The sequence below is a fragment of the Ictidomys tridecemlineatus genome, chromosome 9, assembly GCF_052094955.1.
Source record: "Ictidomys tridecemlineatus isolate mIctTri1 chromosome 9, mIctTri1.hap1, whole genome shotgun sequence".
NCBI lineage: Eukaryota > Metazoa > Chordata > Mammalia > Rodentia > Sciuridae > Ictidomys > Ictidomys tridecemlineatus.
This window is the reverse complement of record NC_135485.1, coordinates 124,257,873-124,271,337: the sequence shown is the minus strand read 5'-3', so window position 1 is coordinate 124,271,337 and position 13,465 is coordinate 124,257,873. Positions and strand designations below refer to the sequence as shown.

The following is a 13,465-nucleotide window of genomic DNA, read 5'->3' as shown; positions in this document are numbered from 1 at the left end:
GAATGACTATTTTTAAAGAGCGAAAATTTGGTTCAAATTCAGTAGAATTTTAATAACATGCTATAAATTGTTTACCAACTTACAAACTTATTCCAGTTCTGCCCAAATTTTATTAAATATTGATGTAAAAGACTTAAGTTTCCACTTTATTTTAAAAATAAATGTCAAAGGGCTGTGGCTGTAGCTCAGTGGCAGAGCACTTGCCTAGCATGTGTGAGGCACTGGGGTCGATCCTCAGTACCACACAGAAATAAACAAATAAAATAAAGGCATTCTGTCCATCTACAACCACTACCAAAAAAAATTTTTTTAAATACATGTCAAGACCTGAAATTCCAAAACAATGAACATAGCAGTATTCAAATAAATTACTTCAGATAAACCTTATGAAAGAGGAAAAAAGCCTTCTTATCATTGAAGAAAATCCACACAAACAAATAAAACTAAAAGACATGTACCAAAAACTAAATTTAAAAGTGAAAACTACAGGGCTGGGATTGTAGCTCAGTGGTAGAGCACTTGTCTAGCACATGTGAGACCCTGGGTTCAATCTTCAGCACCACATAAAAAATAAATGAATTTAAAAAGCTATGAAAAAAAAAAGTTACCTCATTAAAAAAAAAAGTGGAAAACTACAAGAACCAACTTAAAACTTTTCCTTTGCCATCTTGGAGTTTAAGTAATACTTCAGTATTTGTTTTTTAAAGTATAGTTTTATAGAAAAAAAGTAATGGATTAAGTTTTATTCTTTTTCATTTTATAACTGTAATCCTAAAACTTGAGTCAGAGATTGATTCTTATGTGAAAGTAGATACAAGAGACCTCTCTTTAAAGCAACTATTTTCTTTGCAAAGACATTAAGATTCATTCAAAACCATAAGCCATTGAAGTAAAGAAAAATATAAACTGGACACACACAGACACACACACACAAATGTAAAGCCCACTTTGGGTTTTTTCTGTATAAGTTGATTCTAAAAAACTGATCTCACATACTACATAAGAATAATAAATATTCCTTTAACATTTTCTGCATTGAATATGTGCTCTTAAAAAGACAAAACCAATTTTTGTTATAACAAAAACAATGTACTAAGAGGTTTATAAACCGAGGTCCACATTCAATTCATTTAGAATCTTCCTGTCTCTGTGATGCCTTCTAATAAGCACAATATATTACATCATCAGCTTAGTATAAAGGTAGGAAGAAGAAAACTTTATGAAAGTTTAAAAAAATCCTATATACTCAGAGGAGTGATCAAAATTTAAATTCCAGAAGAGGTTATTTAACTTAATTAATGTATTTATTGTTGAGACAAGATCTCTCAGTCTTACCCAGGCTGGTCTCAAACACATAATCCTCATGCCTCAGCCTCCCAAGTAGCTGGAACTATAGGCACATGCCACTACTCCTGGCCTAGACTTTGTAACAAATACAGATTTTCACCCAACAAGGTGATACTCATCTATAATCCCAGCTAATCAAGAGCCTGAAGCAGGAGGATCACAACTTCAAGGGCAGCCCAGGCAATTTAGCAAGACCCTAACTCAAAATAAAATAAAAAGGGCTGGGGATAAAACTCAGTGGTACAACACTTGCCTAGCAAACACAAGACCTGGGTTCAAGTCTCAGCACAGGGAATAAAATAGATTTCAATCTTTCATAAGTTACTCAAAAGTACTCAAATGGAAGATAGGAAGGACAAAGGCGGGGGAAAAGTGGGGAATAAAAGGAACCATCCTACAAGATTAAGATTTTAAGATGGAGCCCAGGAGACCAGAATAAAATGTATATCCCAAATTATTCTGAAGAGGTGATTCTCAAATCATACTGTGAATGGCTGCAGCATGAATACTTTAATGGACAGCTACTGCAGCTAATTCATAGATCCCTAATAAGAGAAGACTGTGGCACTAGGATCACACAAAAAGTGGCACTAGGATCACATAAAGAGTGGCACATGACAGCTGAACCAAATAGCACTAAACAATGATGGTGCAGTTCTTCCTTCTTCCTACAAATGTTTAATGTGCAACTGCCAAGAACTCTGCACTATACACAGTTCTCTGGGAGATATAAAGTATCACCCATAGAAGTATATGAAAGTATAGGAGATATAAAATATCTCCCATAGAAGCTATAAAAGGCTAAAAAAAAAAAAAAACGGGGCTGGAGTTGTAGCTCAGTGGTAGAGCGCTTGCCTAGCATGTGTGAGGCACTGGATTCAATTCTCAGCCCCATAAATAAATAAATAAATAAATAAATAAATAAATAAATAAATAAATAAATAAATAAATAAGAAGTATTATTGTGTCCATCTACAAGTTAAAAAAAAATTAAAGAAGTAAAAATTCTGGGCTGGGGATGTGGCTCAAGCGGTAGCGCGCTCGCCTAACACGCATGCAGCCCGGGTTCGATCCTCAGCACCACATACAAACAAAGATGTTGCGTCCGCCAAAAACTGAAAAATAAATATTAAAATTCTCTCTCTCTCTCTCTCTCTCTCTCTCAAAAAAAAAAAAAAAACTCTCATCTCTACTGATGAGAGGTTATCAATTCAGAAGTCAAGATAAGTACAAGAATCCATTTTTAGCTAATAATAGAACGTGAGAGATATTAAGATCATATGTGCTTAAATGCCAGTCCACCTGCTACCTTACCCATTACTAGTCTTCATTTGGCCAGACACCTCCAAGCTAACCAAAGTCACCACCTTTTCCCTCAATGACACAGTCTCTATATCTTTGCTTATGCTGATTCCTCTACCAACGATTCCTGTCATTCCAGTCTCTACATGCCTCAATCTTATTGCTCCTCAGAGCTGTATCAATGACACCTGCCCCCAAAACTTCTCATACACCCTCAGGTAGCAACTGTCTCTCGTGCACAGTGTATATCTTTGATGGGGTATTTATGGCCTCCAACCTTGTAGTTTAGTTATTTTTATACACATATTACCTCATATATTAGAAAACAATTTTAGGAAAAGATCTGTTCTCATTTCATCTTTCAATATTTCATCGTTACTAAAAAGTACAATTATAAGACAGAAAGAACAAAGAGGAAGAAGAATAAGGAATAAAAAGAAGAGAAAAGATAAAAGTGAGAAGAGGAAGAAAAAAGTAGACAACTGGAATGAGACCTAGACAAAAAATTACTGAGAATCACTGAGAAAGACCAGTGAAGTATCTAACTAACAACAGAAGGTGGGAAGAGAAGGCACAGACACAGATACATATTCACTAACATGAGAATAAGAGAAAAGAGATAAGCTGGGGGAAGCAGAAGGCAGGGATACACAGTGAACAGAGACACCAGAGAGAACAGAAAACGAGAAGGATGAAGGGAGATGGTGACTAAAAAGGGAAAAGAGATGCTGACAGGCAGAGGGAGAGTGTTAACCAGGCAGTGACTGCGGGTGCAGACACCCAGTACCAGAGTTCATACCTGTCAGGGCACAAGATGGAGGAGACTAATTATCTGGAGGTTGGGAGGTAGGAGGAGAAAGTGAAGGAAAGAGGAGAATAAGAGCATCTACAAAAGAATGACTTAGGAAACAATAAGAGAAAATTACATGCTATGAATTCACACAGACTAACATAGCCTTAAAGTAAGAAAACTCATTTTGAAGTGACACAGATACTTGATTAACTATTAAAAAATATAAAATATTTGGGTAAATACAAAGGGGCACATAAGTAAACAAAGTTGAAGATTTAATAAAGCATAGTAAATCTGATAAGGACTAAAACTATACGGCTAGACAGGGGATTTCTGAGAAGTGAAATAGTGAATGATAGGTAGAAATTTTTTTTCCAATGGAAACAATGAAAGACAAGGCAGAAATTATTTTGTTAAAAAAAAAATCTTACGTGCTTTTCTTTTAAGAAACAGCAAAGTATTTATAGAGGGGAGCAACATCATATGTTACTTTAGTTTAATGAGTCGCATAAGAAAAGAATATCTAAGGTTAGAGACTATTAGAAATATCCAGACCAAAAGTAATCTAAGAATGTATAAAGAACTAAAAATCACCAAGCATGGTGGCACATGCCTGTACAATCTCAGCTCCTCAGGAGACTGAGGCAGAAGGATCACAGTTTGAACTACACAGTACAACTTCGAGAGCCCTATCTCCAAATAAAATACAAAGTGCTGAGGGTGTAGTTCTAGACAGAGCACTTGCTTACCATGTACCAGGCCCTGGGTTCAGTCTCCATAACCACAAAAAAAGGGGGGGAGGGGAGAGAGGAAGGGAGGGAGGGAAGGAAGGAAGGAAGGAAGGAAGGAAGGAAGGAAGGAAGGAAGGAAGGAAGGAAGGAAGGAAGGAAGATCATGAAGAAAAAGAAAAAACAGAAAAATATGCAAAAGATAAAAGCATGAAAAAGAAAGAAAACTAGCAATATCAAGGTATCAAATGTTAAAGGGAAGAACATCACAGGACTTATCACTTCCTCACTTCCGTTGCTTAGTTACATTTGCTTCAGCAATAAATTTTCAAATTGAGGAAAATTCAAGCTTACATGTCCTACAATCAACATACGGGGATCATTATCTGCAGTTTTTAAGTGAAAAAAAAAATCAAAGAAAACATCAGAGTGTATCACTATATGCCAAAGTTTTGTAAGGGTAAACCTTATTTCATGGAACTGCTATATTATGAATACACACACAGGCATGCAGTGCATTACACATTCTAAGTCATAATAAATTTCTTACTATGTGTGGAACAGAGTTAAAAGAAGCTAGAAAAATAACAGCTCTCTTGAAACCTCTGCCTTACAGCACCCGAGTTACAGCAGTGAAAACAAATTAAGCAAAGATACAGGTAACAATAAAAATAATCACAGAAGTAAAAGATTTGATGAAGAAAAAGTAACAAAAAAGCCCACTCAATATAATGTCATTTTTACAAAAGATTTAAAGAAAAAACTAGACATTGTTTTAAAATATACTTCCAAACATTTTTTAAAAGATGGGAATTACAAAACTAAAATTTAAAATAGTGATTACCTTTGGGGTGAGGTGGGGTGGAGTTAGACTGGGAAGACCACACAGTATGTTCCTAAGTTGGGTAGCATAATTAAAATTCTTCTATTGCAACACTTCATAGCATACATACTACATAAATCATTTTAGATACAATTAATTCTTCTTTTTAAAAGTTGTATTAAAATAAAAATATGAAGTGACGGAAACCTGAGTTAAGGCAGAAGTAGTGAAAATGAGAAAAAAAAGAATGAATAGGATAATGAAAGAGCTGTAACAACGTTCAACAACATCACACACACACACACTCACAACCACATTTTCTACTTCTAGCCTAGATACTAATGGTTGAAGAAGTTTAAAAAATGTGCATAAGTTCAAATATGCAACAACAAATTCCACTATTATGTTTAATTATATAGCACTAATTAAAAAGATATAAAAATTTTAAAAGATATCATTAAAAAGAATGTAAAACATCTTAAAATTCTATATTAATCAGATGTTGAAAAATATTTTTGATATAGGGACCGAATAAAATATATTACTAAAAAGGAGCTAATAAGGGCTGGGATTGTGGCTCAGGAGTAGAGCATTTGCCTCGCAAGTGTAAGTTGATGGGTTCAATCCTCAGCACCACATAAAAATAAAAAACAACAACTGTATTTGTCCATCTGCAACTAAAAAAAAAAATTTTTAATTGAAAAAAGGAGCTAATAATTACATAGCTAATAATTGCTATAAATCAGTATTTAACTTAGAAATGTCCTGTCTCCAAATTTCATGTTCATTCATTACTCATACAAATGGACTGGTTAGAACTCTTTGTCATAAATTCTTTTTTTTTTTTAAGAGAGAGAGAGAGAGAGAGAGAGAGAGAGAGAGAGAGAGAGAGAATTTTAATATTTATGTTTTTTTTTTTAAGTTTTTTCGGCAGAAACAACATCTTTGTTTGCATGTGGTGCTAAGGATGGAACCCGGGCCGCACACATGCCAGGCGAGCATACTACCTCTGTAAAAGCTTCATTTAGGATACACATCAACAATTACTGCTCTACAGAATATATCCTCTATTTATCCTTCTTAAAGATGCAAAGAAACTAAAGGAACAGACATATACTCTTTAAAACTAATTATGAAAAATCTGTTTTATACTTGGCATTTCCCTAACCTAGAATTCCGAAGTTCAATCCTAAAAAATCAAAATGGCCTTAACAGAGAATCAGTCCCAAATGTACCAGCCCTCTACAACAGAAACCAGGATGGCTGATATCAGTACAAACTAAATCAACTTACACAAGGAGTGGCAAACAATTACTATAAAGGGTCAAACACTAAATATTTTAGGCTTTGAGGGCCAGGTCATTTCTGTAGCACTCAACTTTATTCTTGAAATGAAAAACAGTTATATATAACATACAAATAAATGGGAGTGGTTATGTTCTAATAAAATTTTATTTACAGAAACAGGTCATGCAGAATTTGGTCCTTAAGTTATGATTAGCTGAACTCTTCTTTGAACTAAACTAATCAGTCTCAAAAATGTAGTGACTAAAAAGAGCTACATTATAGGGGCTGGGGTTATAGCTCAGCTGTAGAGCTCCTGCCCAGCGCTGTGAGGCCCTGGGTTCAATCCTCAGCACCACATAAAAATAAATACACAAAATAAAGATATTTTAATATTTATTTTTTGTTGTCCAACTACAACTAAAAAATAAATATTAAAAAAATTAAAAATAGGGGGCTGGCGTTGTGGCTCAGTGGTAGAGCACTTGCCTTGAATGTGTGAGGCACTGGGTTAATTCTCAGCACCACATATAAATAAAAAATAAAGGTCCATCAGTGACTAAAATGAATAAATAAATTAAAAAATAAAAATAAAAAATAAAAAGAAGAGCTACACTATATATCGAATATTTTTTTTATTTACTACTGGATTTAACTGAAATGAAAATTTGTAGGGTGGTTCCTCCAACCAAAGATATCCTCACAAACCTTTCTAACGGTTGCATGCCTTCTTCTCACTGAAAAAAGAGGAGGCAAATGAATAATTCTTAGGTACTTTCAAATAACTAAAGGTTATTCAAAGACTTAAAACATATACTTTTAGGAAACAGCAATACATTCTTATAGAATGAAAAAATATTTCAGAATAAGAACCTAAAAGTCAGTAAGGCATTGTAACATAAGCCAAAATTTTTCATTTTTGTTTTTCCTTTCAGTTTATGATTATCTAAATAATTATAGTCCTTCTGAATAAGAAAAAAGTTCTTAAATAAGGTACAAATAGCCTATACCATAAATTTTACCAATTATTTGAAATGGGAAATTTTCCCTCTAGGTACAAACATAAAACTCTAAAAATAAATAGATAAGCCAGAAATTGGGAGATGTCATTCATCCAACAAAATATTAAGACCAAGTATATATAAAGAAATCCTCAAATGCAAGAAAATGCAGATTGGGAGTATGATGATACAATGAACAAATCTTCAAAATGCCAGACAAGCCAAGCAATGAGGTCATGTGCAGCACTGAGAATTTAAACACTGCTGGTAAAAATATAAACAGGTAAGGCTACTTTGTAAAAACTTTTACATTATCTCAAGTTCAACACATCTAAAGTTCAACGCTTAAACCTTATGAATTAGCAATTCCACTTCTAAAAATATATACAGAGAAAGTCTTGAATATGTATGATATGTTGTTCATCAATGAATAAACGGATAAGGTCACACCACATAAGACAATATGAGAAAATGAATACTACTACAGGGATCAATGGCAGTGAATCTCAAACAATAGTAAATAAAAACAATAGTTTATAGGAAATGCATTTAGTGTGATAGCACATATCTTAAGTTTAAATATGAAAAATAAAATTAACTTATTGTGGAGAGTTTTAAAGAGTCAAGGGTTGTAGCTCACTGGTAGAGCATTTGCCCAACACGCACAAAGGTCTGGATTCAATCCCCAACACAATAATAAAAAGTAAAAGTATAGAAAAGAGACAAAAATGACAATACCAAATCACAGTGTGGGGAGAGGAGGTGGAACAAAGAATGGCAGACAAAGCATTTGGAAAAGGGAACCCAATTTCATAAATGTTGGTAGAAATACTGTTCTTTGTATATTTTAGTATGGTTATAATATTTCATAATTATTGTTTTTAAAAGGTACATATAAGGCTGGGGGTATACTTCACTTGGTAGAGAAACTTAACAAGGCCCTAAGGTTAAATCTCTAGCACCACAAAAAAAAAAAAAAGAAGAAGAAGGAAAAAAAAGGCTATACATGAATAATTTACCCTAGCTTTACCTTTAAAAACAAAAACCGACTAGCAGAATATCAACCACCTTACACTACTAAAACAAATTCCCATCTTTGAATATAGTGCGCCACCTTGTGTTCAAAAGCTCGGAACAACCGCAAAATTCACAAAAAGCGTTTACTTACTAATTCCAAAATGCTGCTACATGAGTAGCATTGACTTCATTAAGTTAAACGCAAAGAAGATTGACATTTGAAGTTATTTGGATTCTTAAGTTGGAAATATTTTGTTTTATTGATTCCTTTTTTAGTTTTCACTTTACTTTCAGAGAATAACTTTCATTTTTTCCATGTTATTATATGAATTTCTTAATTCAGTAAAATTCAAAATTATAAAATATTTAAAGTACTAACATATACTTTAATAATGAAACTTACCTTTGAATGTGTGATTGATAAGGTGTCTACCCACACACGCCAGCCACCCCACTCATATTTGACTGCATGGTAAAGTAGGATTCTGAATATGGCATATACCATTTCTGTTATCTTTTGCTCATCTGAATTCTTGGGGTTAAAATAGCAGAGAGAAAGCATCCACTCTTGCCACACAGAACACTGTAGCAAGCTCCTGAAAATTGTAAAAGTATACCAAATTATTGGAAAAAAACTAAAATCATCTGAAAATTTTTGAGAAAGTACAGGTTTAAAAAAAAACACAAACACAAAACAAACAATGTGGTACTAACAACTCTTAACTCTGGTACATTATTTACATGCTTTTAATAAGGAAAAAATATGGAAATTCATTTCACAGTATTTCCTAAGCAATTTTGCTAAGACAATAACAGGCTCATATAAAATTAGACTTGAACGATTCAAATCAATGCTTTCTGATCCAGCTTACCTCCTGTTTTCTCTACTGTTATTAAAAAGTTTAATCATGTCAGAAAGAAAGGCTCGGCGAACCTCCATGCTCTCTTGGCACTGGGGAGAATTTCGAAGTAGGGTCGCAATTACTTTTAGTATCTCTGCAAGATAGTTCATTAATTAGTAAAAACCAAAACACAATAAAAAAATTCATGAAGGAAGGTCATTAATGTATTACAATATTTTTTAGTTTCCTTTTCATAAATATCTACTGAAAAAATCCTCCTCTGTTAACTAAAAAAAAGTTTACATAAGGAATAATAATATATTCATTAGAAAGTAATGATAAACAAGAGAAGGATTTTATTCCATGACTTGAATATATAAAGCAGAGTTGAATTTCTCCCCCACCCTAATGCTGGGGCTCAAACCCAGCAGGACCTTGCACATGCTAGGTAAACACTCTACTATTGAGTTACACCCTTAGCCCCACAGTTGGATTTTAAAAGGATAAAATAAAACTAGTTCAAATTATAAATGAAGAAATAAAAGCAAAACTGCTGGCAACTCTCTTTAGTCTCTGCCTAACAGTAAAGTTGATTTTAAAAACAAAAAGTAAAAGCACTATAATTAAAATTTCAGGAAAAAAAAAGATACATTCAGATTCTGCAAACAACTTATGGTATGTACATAGTCATTCCTTTCAAAAGTGAAAGCTGTGAAGATCTTCCTCTATAATTTTAAAAGTAAAATTAGAGACAAAAATTCCAAAGGAAATTAAAAGCTATTCAACACTTCTAACCTCCCCAACAAATGCAAACAAGAGTGCTACTGTGATAATCTTTGTGTAAAACTAAAATTTCCAGAATTTAACTTAAAGAAAAATATATGCTAAAAATATGCATTTAATCCAGCACTTTATAGATTTTAAAAAAACATAACTCTGAATTTAAAATTAAACAATATATCCAATTTTTATCCAATTGAAAATTTAAGAATTCTAAACCAGACTTTTGCCAATGATTCAGGTGATACTGAAACATTAAATTCAAAATATCCTTTTTCATACAATTAATGATATTTGGGGAGCAACTTTTGAATTCTAATGACTGATTCAAAAGTTTTCTAACTAAGCAATGATAATCATAATTTTAAAAAGATGATAATTGCACTAATTTTGAGAATACACTACCACAAGGGACAGTTTTACAAAAGTACAGTTAATCCAATCCTTACACAATAAGAAGTTGATACTATTATCATCTCTTTTAGAGTTAAAAATTAATAGACTAAAAGTCACAAAACTAGTAAGATATGTAACCAGGAGTTAATCCAAGTGGCCTCCATTGTGAACCACCATACTATACTATCTTTCCCAAGCCAGTGCATTAGTCTTAGGTAGATGAACTGCTATGATTTGAATGTATTCCCTCCAAGTATTGCTGATGTGATACCAATAGCGGGATCTTAAGAGGTGATGAGGTCCTGAGGGCTCTTTAAATGAGATTAAGGCCTTCATAAGGCTTCACATAGACTCTGGCTAGCTTGCTCTACTACTTTCTTTACCTTCACCAGACCAACTACTGTAATCTTCATCTTAAACTTTCCAGCCTCCAAAACTATGATAAAATAAATTTCTGGTCCTTTAAATTATCCATATTCTGTTATAGCAACACAAAATGGGCTAATGTTATATTATTCTAAAATTGGTACATTCAAGACTTTCATTTATTTTTACTCTCAAAACTAATGACATCGTATTCTCTGAAAGCAAAGGGAAACTTCAGAGCCATCTTTTTAAAATTTGCATGAAGTAGCATGCTCCACAAACACCTCACAAAACAAAAAGTAATCAAATTTCAAAACCCTACAAACTACTTATTTTTACACCATGATCCTCTTAAAAACAAGATGAAAAATGTACATTTTGTTCAAGTACTTAAGGATTCTAAATATCAAAAGACTGTCCAGTCTACATTCATATACAATAAAGAATAAACATATTTTCCCATTCCAAATTTAGTATTCTTATGTTGACAGTAATTTAAAACGAAAACTACCTCTGTGATTCATGAAAGTTATTAGCCTCACAAAATACTAACATTGAAACTTTGCTGAAAATCTGATCATACATTAAGTCAAGATCTGATGAATAAAATTCTTCAAAACCTTTATAAAAGCCAAATAACTAAAGGTAAATTTGATGTTAAATCCAACATAAAACTAGTATTATATGCCCTGAATTAAATATTCATCTAAGAATCTGTTTCAGCAATATCAACTTAGGGTTTTTCATAGTATCATTCTCTTTAAGTAGCAAAAATAGTGTTTTTAAAGTGTGTAAAATACATACGAGGATTTTGAATCTTTACTGAAGAATCAGGATCTGGATGCTGTTTATGTATCACCTGAGTACAAATCTGTTCAATAAGAATCTACAAAAGAAAAACAGTAGAATGAATGAGACATAACTTTCCTTTGTTCATCTATGAATATACAACCAGTGTAACTCCACATCATGTACAATCACAAGAATGAGATCCTAATGAGTTATACTCCATGTACTTATAATATGTCAAAGTACACTCTACTATCATGTACATCTAAAAAGAACTAAAAAAATAAAAATAATCTATAAAAGAAATACACTGCACTTGCATAATCACAATATTAGCATAACTACTAAGGAACTCGAAGTAAAATGATCATCAAAATCTAGTATATGGTATAATATTTCAATGATAAATATTTTAAAGCACATAAAATAAATCATTTCAACATACTATTTTTACTTATAAAGTGAAACATCAAATAGTCAATACAATGGAGGAAATAACTGGGATAACTACTTTGTTTAGTAATTCACAAATTAATGGCTTTATAAAAGTGCAGCCATATCTGCTTTCTATAAATAATTTCAAAATTGTGCATTATAAACCTAAATGGTCTAATTTTATTTAGACACTGACATCTCAATTACACAGGTACTTATTATTATTTCTTATTATAAAAATAATAAGAAATTACCAACAGTAAATTCTAACTAAATTCCTACCTCAAAAAGAACATTATATGTGGTCATTGTTATTAGATTTGTCTGAAGCATGAGTCTCTCAGCTAGCAATGAAAACAATCCATGCCCAAGCATGACTTCTGCTTTTCTCCTATAGAAAGAAATCATCAAATGCAAGTTTTATTACACACTATTTAGTATGTAAGTTGTATAAAGGAAACATAAAAATGTTTTTCAGATTACAAACTTCACCTCAGTTACTCTCCCATGTTCTTTAACCTAGTACTTTTAAAGCTACAAAACATTTAACTAGAGAAATGCTAACTACAATATAGGCATAGTTAAAGTTAAAAACAGTAAGATTGGTTATGCCACAACACTACAAAACCTTTCACCACAATCTTCAGAGTAATTATTTATTTAGCTAGTTGCTACTATCTGCCAGCACTGAGACAGACTCTCCAGGGGATGATCATCTCAAGTATAATTACACACTATAAGAGAAAAGCAACAGGGAGGAAAAGACAGAAGAAATGTCAAGATAATTTAAAAAGATAAATACTACAAAAACACATGGACCAAAATTACCATTTCAAGCATAAACTTTCAAACTAAAAGATCACAAACTTTAATTTCATTCCTGGGATCAGCAAACCTATTCTGAAAATATCTGGACAGTAAATATTCTAGGATTTTGGACCATATGGTTTCTGTCACATATTAGCACTGTCCTTATATCATTAAAACAGTCACAGATAATATGCAAATAAATGACTGTACTTGTGTTCCAACAAAACCTTAAAAATTGAACTTTACAGCACTTTTTAACCTATAAAATTTAAATTTTTATAATAAACTACTTTTGGTAAGAGAAACAATGTACAGAATAGATTGTCTGCATTCCACTAAGAAACTGAATGTGGCAGTTTCAAGTTTTCGTAAGCCCAAGTATTCAGAACACACTAAGCGACACACATTCAGGTTATGTTTCAGATTTATAGCTCAGAAACTGCAAATGATGGTGCAGGTCACTGAATAAAGTCTTCACAGTTTCTAAAATTGAAATAGTAATTCTCATACTAATTAAAATAGTAATTCTCATACTAATTCTCAAACTAATTTTCACAGTTAACCCCAAATATAGTAATAACTTAAATGCTTTTTATATTTTTAAAAAACTACATACTTTTGTACAACTTTATTTTTAAATATGTACTATGGATTTAAAAGTATATGTATTTGGGCTGGGGCTGTGGATCAGTGGTAGAGCACTTGCCTAGCACATGTAAGGCCCTGGGTTCAATTCTCAGCACCACATATAA

General features: G+C 32.5%; 1 protein-coding gene across 5 annotated transcripts in view; it reads right to left on the bottom strand.

The window, feature by feature from the left end:
* Lrba (LPS responsive beige-like anchor protein) overlaps positions 1-13,465 on the bottom strand; it is a 648,575-nt gene that overhangs the window by 502,000 nt on the left and 133,110 nt on the right. For all 5 annotated transcript variants that reach the window (XM_040293201.2, XM_040293202.2, XM_040293204.2 and 2 more), the window contains exons 19-22: positions 12,186-12,294; positions 11,484-11,565; positions 9,168-9,291; positions 8,699-8,891 (exon numbers count right to left, since the gene is read on the bottom strand). In XM_040293201.2, coding sequence (XP_040149135.2) covers positions 8,699-8,891; positions 9,168-9,291; positions 11,484-11,565; positions 12,186-12,294 — 508 coding nt within the window. The remainder of the gene's footprint in view (positions 1-8,698; positions 8,892-9,167; positions 9,292-11,483; positions 11,566-12,185; positions 12,295-13,465) is intronic.